Source organism: Mytilus californianus, unplaced genomic scaffold, assembly GCF_021869535.1.
Source record: "Mytilus californianus isolate M0D057914Y unplaced genomic scaffold, xbMytCali1.0.p SCAF_5, whole genome shotgun sequence".
Taxonomy (NCBI): Eukaryota; Metazoa; Mollusca; class Bivalvia; order Mytilida; family Mytilidae; genus Mytilus; species Mytilus californianus.
This window is the reverse complement of record NW_026262701.1, coordinates 49,676,071-49,691,992: the sequence shown is the minus strand read 5'-3', so window position 1 is coordinate 49,691,992 and position 15,922 is coordinate 49,676,071. Positions and strand designations below refer to the sequence as shown.

The window sequence follows — 15,922 nt, the reverse complement described above, 5'->3', positions numbered from 1 at the left end:
CCTGTGTTCTATGTTTCCTAGGCCTTAAATTGATTGAATTCCAGCTGATTTTGTCAAATTTCACAAAAATCTCTACTTTTGGCCAATTTTGGTACAAAATGTAGTAAATTTTAACACTTTTTAAAAAGAGCTGTACAAAAATAGTTCTATTTAACTTTCTTGCGTTGTCTTTTCATCAACTTCAATCATTTTTTATCTCGAAACAATTGACTTGATAATAGGGGCCAAATATGGCCTTTTTTAACTTACTCCTTTAAGAGAATGGGTATTTTGCAGTTTTATCTTAATCACAAAATTATGGAAAATAAACCCCTTATGAAGATATCCCACTTTACAGAACTAGTTGAATTATCCAAAGGAAATAATTAACTTTTGATTTAATTATTAGATATAATTCTATAATATTATTCATGTATCATTGCACTTATACACTACATATTCATGGCTTTAAGTGAAATGAAAACACTGTTTTATAGGAAAATTCAGTTGGGGTAGGTCTTAGTTTTGTTGAACCTGCTTGCACTTTTGATCAGTTATGAATTGTGTACCCTGTTTCACTATATAGAATTACAAATATATTAATAACATATCCATACTCTCATTGAAAATGTACACATGTGAACCATTACTTTGAATTTTGTTCACTATTTTTTGCATGAAGAATATGATACACAATTAAAGGTGTATTGGATTATCTGTTATCACACTTTACGTTGAGGTATAAGTATAATAATATTAAAGGTACCGATTTTCTGCACCAGATGTGCATTTTGACAATTAATGTCTCTTCAGTGATGCTCGAGGCCAAAGCATGTAAATATACATTTTTCTCTTAAAATTGTACACCTGACCAAATCTTGTAAACATGACTTATAATTTGATGATTTAGACATTTATGTCCCTTAGTTACCTTAAAGTTTGGATTTTGTTTGTTTCCAGGTGATAATGAAAGTACTGTTTGACATAATCATTTTAGATTTTAACACAATGCTATGAAACATATAATTTAGAATTTGAATGTCTCCATGAAATTCATAAAGATTGTCAGGGTACTAAACCCTATTTTGTTTCAACAGTTTTAAACTTCAATTTTGTCTATTTTGATTCACAATTGAAAAATGAAAATGGAAGGATTTAATGAATTTTGAAATACTAAGTATGCAAATAAAAGTCTTGAGTAATTAAACCCTATTTGGTTTACAAACATAATCATTTTTCTGGTTTTTATACGCCCGTTTACGGGATGTATTATGGTATACCTCTGTCCTTCCGTCTGTCCGTCCGTCGTCAACATGTCGGACATTAACTCAAAAACGCTTTTACCAATTTGCATAAAACTTTGGTGAATTGTTTATATCTATTGACGTGAGCTCCCTTTTGTTTTTATAAATTTATGATTTCACGTTTACGAGTTAATAAAAAAGGGGGATTTTCCAGTTTTCAGACAAAAACTCAAAAATGCTTTCAGCAGTTCTTATGAAACTATGGTGAATTGTTTATATCTATTTAAGTAAGCTCCCTTTAGAATTTTATGAATTTTACATTTTACATTTCTGAGTTATGGGGTTTTATTCATTAAAAAAGGGGGGATTTTCCAGTTTTCGGACAATAACTCAAAAATGCTGTCAGTAATTCTCATGAAACTTTGGTGAATTGTTTATATCTATTGATGTAAGCTCCCTTTTGATTTTCATAAATTTCTAACATGACATTGAGAATAAATTGAACTTTATTTGTTTATAGTCAAACAACAGATTTACTCAGTATTGCGCAACAGCACAGTGTATTGCACAACAGCAAGAAATCTTTAATTGAATATAAATTCAATTCATATAACCAATTTCAAGTTCTTTGACTACATTTATTCAGAAACCTGTAATATGTCAAATATTTAATTATTTTTTTAATTCTTGACTTGTTGTCTATTTAAAGTTTAGTTTGTATTATATTATACCCTACATCAGCTCTCATCTTTATGTACTTCTTTTTGTGAAGGTATAATAATTGATGCATTTGCTTTGTAAGAATAAGGTGGGTTTTTTTCATATATACTTGTATATATATGTATGGCAACATTTTAGTTCTTTTCACAGATCTGTTAAAATGAATTAGAAAGGAATACTATTGATTTATTTATTTTGTGGGTACCAATACTCATGGTTGGAGAAAAAACTGTATTTTCTTGGGTATTTAAATTGGTTGTTTTGCTAAAGTCTGCACACAAAGCTATAGATTATTTTGTACTTTGTTGAGCATATTAATTTGTGGTATTCCTATGTCCATGAAATTCCTGAAAATTGGTATTTCACAAATATTAATGTATCCATAGTATTGAAAACATTTTGTTTAAAATTTCTTGTATTAATATATAAGTACCTGTATACAAATTTGATTTTCAGAGGAAAAACAACAAATTTTGCAATTGATATCAATTGATGTTTTTTGGTATTTTCCAAATCAATTTCAATTTTAATTTGAACTATACAACCTCTTTCCCCTTTTACTTTGGTGTAGATTTTATTTTTTAAATTATAGATCAAACAGGTTTTTGTATGATAATAATGTATAAACAGTTTTTAGTTTTAAAGTGTAATTTGTTTGATCATAGTAATATACAGTTTTCACGATAAACATTTGAATCTACAGGCCTGATGCTGAATTTTATGCGAATTTTAGTTGGGTTCTATTGGCCTGTAGAGATGATTTTTACAGGCCCCAACAGCATTTTACAAGCCTGGGTTGGTGGGCTTGTGGTTGAGTACGAAGACTGAATATACATAACTTTTTTTTAAATATGTGAAAAAAAAGAAGTAAATAAAAGGATGTTTTTGTTTACATACAAAGTACAAAGAAGACCTCCATTGCATCAAAGGGAAATTACTCTTGCTTTTTTTCAGATACCCAAAGTAACTGTGGAACGACAAACTACATCACCCCATAAAACTCCTAGTCAAAGATCAAAAAGAGGTAATTAATTCATATTTTTTCTCAGATATTTTTAAATCATTTAAAATTTTATATATGAGACATGTATATATCAGCATGCATTAACAAGTTCTGTTAGTCGATTTTTATTTTAGTTTTATACATGTTACGCATGTTTATTTGGGGGAAATTTCCTGGTTCTATAATTTCAATACTATAGTTGCCCATTTTATGTAGGATTATTGTAGAAAGCAATGAATAATTTATCAGGTACACAGATTCAAGTGACTTATACAAGAGCTTATATTAAATATGTCATATAATTTGCATGGATGGTGGGTAGGAGAAAAATGGAGTAACTTTTAAATCCCAAAATCCCATACACCTTAATCTGCTGTTCAGCTACATTACTTCTTCAGTTTTACAGGCTTAGTTTAATTTATTACAACAATCCATCCAACTTCTTATACAAAACTATGCATTGTTTTTATCTGATGCTATTTACTTAGAATAAGATATTAAAAAGGACTTTGCATTTAATTTCTTTTTTTATACTGATTAGTTTAACACATTTTTCTCCATGATGAAGTAATTCTTTAGAAATATAATTTTGGTACTTGGTATTCTGATTTCTTGTTATTCTTATTAAAGCATAATTTGAATCTATTTTTACACACCACTACTTAATTTACATTATCAGTTTAGTTTAGGTCTTATCATATTGTTTTAGTGTAAACAAGGAAATGTTATTTGAGAATAATTTAAAATTAATGACAGCGAAAGATTGTTAAAATAATTGAAAAACTTTTTTTGGTAAATAATGTCTAGTCTATTGAAAAATCAAAATCATCTTTTCCAAGGACTGTAAATTCATAAATGGATTAATTATTGCAAATATTTTAGAGGACACTTCCATTAGAGATTGATCAATGCAATTCCTGTACATTTTAAAATAGACGTTTACTGTCAAAAATTTAAATGTTGAATTAGATAATTTTGGTGCTCATTGTCAGCATTTTCTTGTCTTGAAAAGCATTGCATTAACCTTGATTTAAAATAATATAGAACGTTGTCTACATCATTTTTTCCTTGTATGCACTATGTATACCCTTCTGTTTCATTTTGCATGTATTTTATGTGAACTTCTTTAGATGAATCTCCTGTCCATCAGGAAAAGCCAATAGAAAAAGCAGTGGAGGTCAAACAGTCATCCATCAGAGCAGGTAGATATTGTTTGTGATGGAATCCGGTCATATCACAAAAGCACTATTTAAATATGAATGTGACATGATCACAAAAGTGGAAATTGTCTGACCACCAAAGCACAATGTTTGAATATATTAAAATGTGACTTGTTCTCACAAAAATGGGAATGGTCGGATCACAAAAGCACAATATTTAGATATAGATCTTACATTTTCACACACAAATTGAAATTGTTTGATCACAAAAGCATAATATTTAAATCTAGATGTGACTTGTTCACACAAAAATTGAAATTGTCTGACCACAAAAGTACAATGTTTGAATATATTTAAATGTGACTTGTTCACACGAAAATGGGAATGGTCTGATTAAATATAACTGATTTGTTCACACAAAAATTGAAATTGCAAAATCACAAAAGCATAATGACTAAATGCATACTACAATGAATTCTCTTTTTGATCATTTGATCCAGCAACCAGCAAAAATTATAGAGATGTGATCATACTAAAAACAGAAAACAAAAATTTTGTTTGTATTAATTTTTTCTAAGGAAATATAAAGGTATTTATAGAGCATACCATTTGATATAATATTGCACTATATTTTGTTAATTGTGCTTTTACTAGAATTTTGAATGCCAATAAACAGAAACAAAACAAAATTGATATACCTGTATGTGCATAATTTTCTGTAATTATATGTCTAGCTACTGTAAATTCAGAAATTATTGCAAGGTTTTTATTAATATGAAAAATGCGACTAGGTGAGTATCGCAATAATAAAACTCACATTCTGATAACTGATACATATATCTGTATTCAGATTTTTCTGAAATTGTAATAATTGAACTCACATTTTTGTCCTTTCTCGAAAAAATTGCAATAATAAATGCACACAATAATTTCTGAATTTACAGTATAATATAAATGTTCTAATGAAAAACAGTCATATCTTTCTACTTGATCTCTCTTTTATAACTTTGACATATTATACTACTTTCAGCAAACAATATTATGGAATTGTATGCAATATTGACCAATTTACAATTTGTGTTTTGTTACCCTTGGCAATTCATGTATCTTATTGCCTTTTTTATTTGGTCTATAATGTTAATTTAACCTGAGTCTTGTGAATTAAATCCCGTCTATTTTGTTATTAATTAGAAAATTTGCTATTGTTTTGCAGATGTTGAAAAAAAAAATTCTATCGCAGAAATATCTTAACATTATAAGAATTGTTGAATATAAAAAAGAAGATGTGGTATGATTGCCAATGAGACAACTCTCCACAAGAGACCAAATGACACAGAAATTAACAACTATAGGCCTTCAACAATGAGCAAAGCCCATACAGCACAGTCAGCTATAAAAGGCCCCGAAATGACAATGTAAAACAATTCAAACGAAAAAACTAACGGCCTAATTTATGTACAAAAAATGAACGAAAAACAAATATTTAACATATAAACAAACGACAACCACTGAATTACAGGCTCCTGACTTGGGACAGGCACATACATACAGAATGTGGCGGGGTTAAACATGTTAGCGGGATCCCAACCCTCCCCCTAACCTGGAACAGTGGTGTAACAGTACAACATAAGAACGAACTATAAAAATCAGTTGAAAGAGGCTTAACTCATCAGATGGATAAAAATACAAATATACAAATACAAGTGGACGTGGCCGGGTACTTGTACATCCAAACAACAAAAAGACACTAAGTACAGATCTGAGAGTACTCGCAGTTACTGACAGCTAGTTCAAAGCCACTAACAACTAATAAAAAAAATCATGCATCTAAGACTAAATTATCAATCCGTACACATCCAACATCCAAACCTATTAAAAACCCTTTGTTTTAACCTGACTCTTGTGACCTTGTCATTTGCTATAAAGGTGATGGTACCACCGTATCTGTTAGTAAGTAAATTTCAGTTTCTGCCAAAGATCTGAAGTTTACCCAGGGTATTCAAGTTTCCTTCACCAATAAAATTCTGTTCTTAACTGCCATGAAATTGCTCTAATTTACGGAAAGAGCCATTAAACGTCTTAAAAGGAAACAAGCAGATTTGTCACTTATGTTGATAAGAAATACTTTTTTATGGTAATAATTCAACATTTTTATTGTAGAATCTCCTGACAGAAGTCATAGATCTGGTGCTAACACAGCTCGAAGTGGTGCTAACACAGCGCGAAGTGGTGCTACAACAGCTAGGAGTCATGATTCTTTACAGCAAAGTCTGGAGGGAGAAAATTATATCCTGAGATCAAAAGCTGAACAACTAGAGTCAGAAGTTATATCACTGAAACATGTGACATCAGCTCTGGAACATGGTGGTAAGTTTACATACCCAGGGTCATTATATTGTATCATAGTGTGAAGGGCTGAACAACTAGAGTCAGAAGTTATATCACTGAAACATGTGACATCAGCTCTGGAACATGGTGGTAAGTTTACATACTCAGGGTCATTATATTGTATCATAGTGTGAAGAGAGATAATTCCTTCCTAAGATTGTGAGCAGATTGAGTTAAAAGTCCATGAAACATGTAGCATTGGTTTTTGAACATGACAATGTGTGGTTCTTGAACATGACAATGTGTATATTTAAACTTAGACATATAATCTTAGGACTAAATTTGATCTTAAGCTATTTTAAAATGCTCATGACTTATGAATATTTTTACTCATAAGATTTTTTTGGGGGAAAGGATTTGTATCCTTTGACTCAGATTTGGAACATGTCAGTATGTATGCTATAAGGCTCCGTGTTGAAGACCGTACTTTAACCTATAACGGTTTACTTTTACAAATTGTGACTTGGATGGAGAGTTGTCTCATTGGCACTTATACCACATCTTCTTATATCTATATAAAATCAGAATTTTTTGCTTATTGTCTTACCTGGACACAATTTTGAAGGTGAGAATAAGGGGTGCTGCTTCCGGCAGCAGCGCTCAACAATGTACTTGTTGTGATAAGGTCAGTTTAAGGGGAACCACTATTGGTTGGTCAATGAAATGATATGTGGTATACAGTTAGATTAGCATATGCATGTCTCATTTCCTTGGCAATTTTTATACGGGCCCGCCCCCTCAGTCATGGTTCATTGACTTTAAAACTCTTACATGTTAAAGTTTGTGTTTAGGTCAGTTCAAAGGGAACAACTTATGAAAGGTAGATAGCATTTGGTATGCAGTTTTATTAGCATTGGCATTTATCATTTCCATGTAGATTATTTGGGCCTTCACCTTCGGTGATGGTTCATTACATACTAGGGAGAAATATCTCTGTGTCAACAGTTTATATTTGTAGTTGTGATTGTTGATCTTTGGACAAAAATGTATGATTTCTGGGAATGCAGTTTACAATCACTGCCATTTGAATTTGAAATGCAAAATCTTATTATCTACACTAATCCTTGTGCAATATTTTGCAAAAATAATTTTTTAAAATTTAAATCCGAATTCACAATTATCATAATTCACAATTCATTCTGGATGTTAAAGAAATTTTTTTCAAACTTTACAGATCATGACACAGCAATGAATTTAATGTTAAAGAAACAGTTACAAGAAATGAAGGCAGAAAATGAAACCTTGAAGAACAGCATACACAGACTGACAGTAGAACTCAGTGCTTATCAGGCTAAATTTAGACCACTTTCTGCTGAAGAAAAGGTAATTAAATGTTACACCTATTAAAGTGTCTGCATGTGCTCTAAAAATAGGAGAAATTGTGAATTCATGGACAGATGTTAGAGTGAAATTATTAATATAATTGAGAATGGAAATGGGGAATGTGTCAAAGAGACAATAACCCAACCAAAGAGCAGAAAACAGCCGAAGGCCACCAATTGGTTTTCAACACAGCAAGAAAATCCCACATCCAGAGGCAGGCTTCAGCTGGCCCCTAAACAAAAATGTGTACTAGTTCAATGAAAATGGATGTCACACTAAACTCCAAAACATATAAATGAACTAAAATTAAAAAACATACAAGACTTACAAAGGCCAGAGGCTCCTGACTTAGGACATGCGCAAAAATGTGGCGGGGTTAAACATGTTTTGTGAGATCTCAACCCTCCCCCTATACCAATGTAGAATAAACAAACACACAGTAAAACTCAGTTTGAAAGAAGTCTGAGTCTGATGTCAGAATAGGTAACAAAAGAAACAAAGCAAAATGACAATGATACATAAATTAACAAAGGACTACTAGCAGTTACTGACATGCCAGCTCCAGACTTCAATTAAACTGATTGAAAGATTATGTCTTCATCATATGAATATCAAGAACATAACCTGTACCATGCCAACAACTGGTTTTAGAATAAATGTGTTTATTTCCGATGCAAAGACCCTATGAGTGAATCAATATTAATACCAAAATATGCCATCTTTTAGTATTTTTTATGCCCCCGCCGTAGTGGTGGGGGCATTAAGTTTTACCCTTGTCCGTCCGTACGTCCCAAAGTTGGTTTCTGTTCTCTAACTTTAGTTTGCCTCAACCAAATGTTATGAAACTTATACACAATGCTTATTACCACAAACACAGATCAAGTGTGAATTTTGGTGGCGTCACTTTAACAGTTCTAGAGTTATGCCCTTTACAAATGGAAAAATTGCTGAATTTTTTGTTTCTGTTCTCTAACTTTATTTTTAATTATTATGTTTAAGTAATCTTTGAAGTAAAAATTAAAAAAGGGAAAAGAAATATATACAAGTGTAATGTTAATTTCACACACATAAAGTTTAATCAATTTCAGACAACGGCTGGTCTGCTGGGATTACCTAGGGATGGACCAATACCATCTTGGCTGGTAGGTGGTAATAATAAATACATTTTACTACTGTAACAATGTAATGGTAAAAATAACTCTTAACCGGAACAATTCACATCCATTGTACATGCATTACTTTTACAATAAATGTTACAAGCATTTTCTCATGTATTCTAAGTGATTAAAACTGTTGTTATAATATAGTAGTAACGCACCTTGTTTTAGGTCAAGGGTTCTAATCATAGAATGAAATAATGAAGATGTTGAACTAAGTAGCATATACTCAAATGACATTACCACATTACCATGAAATCATATAACAGATCAAAGACTATATCTCATATTTAGAAAGTTTTCAGTTAGATTAGATATATCATCATAGCGGAAGTCTGACTCCGCAGTTCTTATACAAGGTCAAGCATGTCATTCATAAAACATTGACGTGATATTGTCATAAAAATGAAATATTTTCTGTTGGTTGTTGGTATTCATTCATCTATCAGTCAAATCAAAATGGTCACTTGATGATGATGATGAATTGGTGTTTAACGACCAGTGTCAAATATTGCATGCATATCAGGACTAGACCATGTTAATGATATATGAATATGATCCCTCCTTTTTTCTAGACTGACACGTCAAGCTATGTTTTTAATATGCTAGTCCACAGGTAGAAAACTTTTCAGAAGTATAAGTTCTACATAACAGAATAAGATAACTGAAGATTTGAACCTTCAGAAATTAGACTTTTAATTATGCAATCATGAATTGAAAAAGAAATTTATGTTCATCAAAAGTCATATTTTTTATTAGAAAATCACTGTTACTTTGTATGGAGAAAAAGCTAAATACATATTTAGACAAAATTTATTTTTATAACTAATTTACTTGAAATCTTTGTTTTGTTTTCAGATTGATACAAAATATTTATCTCCCTTATTTATGGCCTATGATGACAGAATGGCTGAAAAAGATAAAATAATACTCAAATATCAGGTTAGTATAAATTTCATGGTGCCAGTATGTGGGGAATGGCTGTAGGGGTGTAAATTTAATGGAAATCAATAGCAGAATCTATGAAGTCTTTTTATTTGTGTTTTAGAAATTCCGATAATGAGTAATTATCATAAGCTAGAATAAAAAAAAATGAAAGACTTAAACAAGAATTTAAATTGACAAACATTGTAAATTCTAAAGAATATTGTAAAAATGAATATCATCTTTTAAACAGTCCTTTTGTACTACAACCAAATTCAAAAATGTATTATATGTTTATAGGAAGATTTTGACAGATTAAGAAGAAACGCTGAATCAATAGTGGATGAAAATGAGCAGCTACAACATGACCTTGAAGAAACAGCAACAAAAGGACCTGTAGATATACATGAATGGTTAGTATTAGGAAAAAAATTGAGATGTTCAGTAAACATAAATAAGACAGCAAACGTAAAAATTACAATAAAACAAGATATTTTTAGATCAACATTTGATCTTCAAGTTTAGACATCAGTAAGGGAGCTCTATTTTAGATACTGTGGAATCATCATTTATCGTTGGATACTAACTTTGTGGATTTAGTGGGAACAAGTTAAAAAATATTCAACAAAAATTGCGCATTTTCTATAGGCTTGTGTGCAGACTTTGGAAAAACCGTGAAATTAAGTATCCATTTTTTCTCAATCACAAAAACTGGTACCCTCAAAAATAAATGAATCCACAGTAGGACCTCATTCATTTAAAAGTCCGGTTGCAAAGATTAAACAAAATTTAAAGTATTTGCTCTTTTTATCTATGTATAGATTACTTACTTGCTATATTCAAATTGTTATTCATATATACAAAGAAATTTTCTTAGTTGGTAATGGATATATTTTTGTCCCCTTTCATTTGTCGTAAGTTGGATACAACACCTTATTAACAGCTCTGAAAAGAAAAACTAAACGTAAACTTAATTTACCTAAATATAGTGATTTATTCATTAAAGATATTGTTGTGTGTCCACACTTGTCTGTGGAGTTAAATACTAATTGTGGACTTGGAATTGAAATTGAAAAAATTGAACTGCTCTCATGGTTTTTAGCTCACCGGGGCCCAAAGGGCCCCATGTGAGCTTATGCCATCACTTGGCGTCCGTCGTCATCCGTCGTCTGTTTCCTCGTCTGTCGTCGTCATCGTCGTCTGTCGTCGTAAACTATTTCAAAAATCTTCTCCTCTGAAACTGCTCGGCCAAATACCTTCAAACTTTAACTAAATGTTCCTTAGGGTATCTAGTTTGTAAATTGTATCCGAAATTTTGATCCATCGACAAACATGGCCGCCATGGCTAAAAATAGAACATAGGTGTCAAATGCAGTTTTTGGCTTATATCTCAAAAACTAAAGCTTTTAGAGCAAATCTGACAGGGGGGTAAAATTGTTCAATTGGTCATGATCTATCAGCTTTGAAATTTTTCAGACGAATCGAACAACCCATTGTTGGGTTGCTGCCACCGAATTGGTAGTTTTAACAAAATTTTGCAGTTTTTTGTTATTATTTTGAATATTATTATAGATGGATATAAACTGTAAGCAGCAATAATGTTCAGCAAAGTAAGATCTACAAAAAAGTTAATATGACCATAATTGTCAATAGACCCCTTAAGGAGTTATTGCCCTTTAAAGACAATTTTACACAATTTGTTCATCAAGTTTGCTAACATTTAAAAATCTTCTCCTCTGAAACTACTGGGCCAATTACCTTCAAACTTTAACTAAATGTTCCTTAGGGTATCTTGTTTATAAATTGTATCCAAAGTTTGTATCCATCGACAAACATGGCTGCCATGGCTAAAAATAGAACATAAGGGTCAAATGCAGTTTTTGGCTTATATCTCAAAAACTAAATCTTTTAGAGCAAATGTGACATGGAGTAAATTGTTTAATTGGTCAAGATCTATCGGCCCTGAAATTATCAGACGAATCGAACAACCCATTGTTGGGTTGCTGCCACCGAATTGGTAGTTTTAACAAAATTTTGCAGTTTTTTGTTATTATTTTGAATATTATTATAGATATATATAAACTGTAAGCAGCAATAATGTTCAGCAAAGTAAGATCTACAAAAAAGTTTATCTGACCAAAATTGTCAATTGATCCCTTAAGGAGTTATTGCCCTTTAAAGACAATTTTACACAATTTGTTCATCAAGTTTGCTAACATTTAAAAATCTTCTCCTCTGAAATACAGGTGAGCGATTCAGGCTCTTGAGAGCCTCTTGTTAAACTGCCAATGAAGAAGGTTATGTTAATGCATTAAAGTAATAAAACTGCTGCTAAAATGATTCAGATATCACCTTAATTAACCCTTTCCGTGATTGAGATTTTTTTTTATTATAAACTAATTTTCATAGGATATCTCAATGAAATTTTGGAAATAAGCTTCTTTTATGAAATAAAAACTTTGATAAACGTGGGGAAGGCAATTTACCAAATAAATCATCATGTTTAAAAAAGAAATAAGAAAAACTACTTCATTAGGGTGGTACAATAGGATGATAGGAGTCATTATGGAGGAAAGGGTAAATGTTTGTTATTAAATTGAAAGACTTCATTGTTTAAAAGAGCAATATTTAAGTTTAGGACTTTTGTTACAGGGAACAATTGAAAGAAAATGCTAAATTAATACTTGAAGAAAATCAGAATTTACTGGAACAAATCAACATAAAAGATCAAAAGGCACATGATTTACAGCAAGCTCATATACGAGAAGGTAAGACATAAATTTACATAAACCAAATATAAAAGAAATTTAGGTCAATAATTTACAGCAAGCCTATAAATCAAGAAGTTAGATTAATTACTAACAGCAACCATAAGAAGTTTACGCACAAGATTTACACCAAACCCATAAATGAAAGGGAAGTCTACCAATGTTTAATTTGACTGAAGTCCATATTTGTTGAGGTAAGCAAATCTGTAAATTAGATTGCTAATTTATGTATATGAGTGGATTTACATGCAAGAACAATCTATAGTGAAATTATAAGAAATAACAATTCAACAAAGTAACAGTGCTTTTTCTGTACTAATTTTGATTTAGAATTTAGCATGTTTCTTTTATTATTCCACTGATTTAGATTGAAATGGGAGGGTTGAGATATATGAAAAAAGATTCAACATGTCACATGTTCATATGCCTATCCACATCATAAATGGTCTATGTTATATATCTAAATGATTTATGTCATGTAGGGACTCTGGTATTGGTTGCAGATGACAGATAGTCCCTATTAAATTTTCTTGCCTCAGTACGATATAGAGTATGACATATTGTATATACACTTGTCTACTGATGCATAAAATTGAGAATGGAAATGGGGAATATGTCAAAGAGACAACAACCCGACCAAAGAGCAGACAACAGCCGAAGGCCACCAATGGGTCTTCAATGCATCGAGAAAATCCCGCACCCGAAGGCGGCTTCAGCTGGCTGCTAACTAAAATTGTGTGCTAGAAGACTATATGTTGACCTTAACATGTCTCAGGGTTTAAGCGAGGATTTTGAGGGCTTTAGTCACTTTTGCGCGAGATGAAAATCAACCTTATTTTGATTAACAGCAAGGGACCAAGGACGTATATTACTAGCTATACATCTTTGAAGGACTTAGGCATGCTAGGCAGTTATTGCATGATTTGACTGATGTGGTGCTTAAATATGAAGATTAGAACAAGGAGCCGGAAATCTAGTTCACAATTTCACTTCAGTTATTTTCAGGGGACATTCCTCATCAACAAAGTTGGGTTCCTCTTTTTAAAAACCAGGAATAATGAACTTGTAACGACTATTTCACTGCATAATCATTGTCCCTGTAAAAACGTTTAAATCGATATTCATTTCTTTAAACTTGGAACCAAGGATTTGTAAATGACTGTATATTTTAAATTAATCAAGAATAGATCACGTTAACTTTCGATTTTTAAACGAAATGAAAACAGGAATTGACAAGAGGATAATAAATTCAGAATGAATCCTGATTCATCTATGGCTTGTTTCGAAAAAGGCAGGAAATTTTTTATTTTTAAATAAGTTGCTTAGTAAGAAATATATTTGTCTCTCTCGTTTAATTTGATACTTTTAAAATGATTTCGTATTTTACGCTTTAGTGTCTTAATTTAAAAGAATACTTTCACACATGCGCAGTATATAGTAAAAAAAGAACCTGTTTGACTCTTGAAAATATTTCTGAACGTTTTGAATAAATTTAAAGTACTATCTTTTTAATCGAAATTGTCGAAAGTTTTTGATGAAAAGTTGTATAAAATATGACAAAACTACGACAAACAAACTGCAAATTGTGATCGTGAGAAATATTGAAATTAGCAGTACATAGTAAAAAAAGCACCTGTTTGACTCTTGAAAATATTTCTGAACGTTTTGAATAAAGTACTATCTTTTTAATCGAAATTGTCGAAAGTTTTTGATGAAAAGTTGTATAAAATATGACGAAACTACGACAAACAAACTGCAAATTGTGATAGAAATATTGAAATTAAAATGCGAACTGTCCAGGAGAAAGCGATTTTGTTCAAATGATGAAACTACAATAAACGAACTGCAAATTGTAGTCGTTTGAGAAATATTGAAATTTAAATACCGACTGACCAATTTTACTGGGAAAAATAATTATGATGGTCAATTATGAGGTTTATTAGTGACCCATCCTATGGCGATAAGCAGATTACCTTTAATCACAACTTATAACACCTGTTGTAAAGGTTAATTAGCTGAGGGTCATAAACTTGTCAGGAACATGAAGACAGGTAGAACTAAGTATTTTCATGCGGAAATGTTTTTACACTTTCTTTTAAGTGACGAAATTGATTTGAAAAACTTTTGTCATTTTGAAAAATGTTTTGTAAATGAGGAAAATGACAAGTGCTAGCTAAATCACTGATGTCTTTTTTTGTGTGTGACGACTGGTAGTGATAGTTGTCTCTTTGGTGTTTACCCCACATCTCTTTAATTCTCAAGTTCATTGTTATGCATCTTGAAAATTTCAAGGATGGTTATCATATATGAGCTGAAGTTCCTTAACAGCAAGGTCAAAACAGCCCTAGTATTTAGGAATACTCCATTATAATGGATGTGAGACCGTAGGAAGGGACTTCAAAAATCCCCCTATAACCAACAATTCCTTTTAGTTATTTTGCAAACATCAAATGATATTCAACCAAAAATGACACACAACCCATGTCCATAATTAAAACTTCCCATCCTGTCCTCCCACATCTGTATAAATGGGATAACCCTTACCTTAAATGTATTAATCATATTTTTCCTGTTTTCTTTACAGTGTCCAAAGTTACAAAAGAATTGGTTATGATCAGGGCAGAAAAATCGGACACAGATAGGGAACTTGAAGAATTACAACGAAAATGGAAGGATACAAAACAAAAACATGATGAGCTGATCAGAGAGGGTGAAGATAAAACTACTGTAGACCAGTATATCAACAAGATTGCTGATCTCAAAAAGTTAGTGTTGGTTTACATCAAAATCTATTCATGTGTTCATGTAGGGGCTTCAGTGGTCGTGTGGTCTTAGTATTTCATTTACTGTGATTGCTTGTCTGTCAAATCTAAGGTTGTGATTGCCCCTTCTTGTGGCAGGGTGTTTGTTTCAGATCTTAATTGACAAGGGTTTTTCAGTTTTCCTATTAAAGGTTGTAAGTATTATGGTATATCGTTGTCCGTCGTCAACATGACAGACAATAACTCAAAAACGCTTTAACCAATTTTCATGAAACTTTGGTTAATTGTTTATATCTATTGACGTAAGTTCCCATTTGATTTTTATAAATTTTAGATTTTACGTTTCAGAGTTATGGGATTTTATTCATAAATAAACAGCTGCGCCATGAGCGCATGATACTCCCGTCGTCTTGTGTGTGAATTTTTATGCAATAATCATAAATAGTTTCTGACATGCGAAAACCCCCTTTTTTTTTTTACAAAAAACTCAATAT

At 31.4% G+C, this 15,922-nt stretch overlaps 1 protein-coding gene across 2 annotated transcripts in view; it reads left to right on the top strand.

The window, feature by feature from the left end:
* LOC127702400 (centrosomal protein of 89 kDa-like) overlaps positions 1-15,922 on the top strand; it is a 55,161-nt gene that overhangs the window by 29,135 nt on the left and 10,104 nt on the right. The window contains exons 6-14 of one of the 2 annotated variants that reach the window (XM_052206598.1): positions 2,898-2,967; positions 4,077-4,148; positions 6,267-6,473; positions 7,669-7,817; positions 8,906-8,959; positions 9,833-9,916; positions 10,199-10,311; positions 12,551-12,666; positions 15,251-15,431. In XM_052206598.1, coding sequence (XP_052062558.1) covers positions 2,898-2,967; positions 4,077-4,148; positions 6,267-6,473; positions 7,669-7,817; positions 8,906-8,959; positions 9,833-9,916; positions 10,199-10,311; positions 12,551-12,666; positions 15,251-15,431 — 1,046 coding nt within the window. The remainder of the gene's footprint in view (positions 1-2,897; positions 2,968-4,076; positions 4,149-6,266; positions 6,474-7,668; positions 7,818-8,905; positions 8,960-9,832; positions 9,917-10,198; positions 10,312-12,550; positions 12,667-15,250; positions 15,432-15,922) is intronic. The other variant, XM_052206599.1, reaches the window with a different exon arrangement.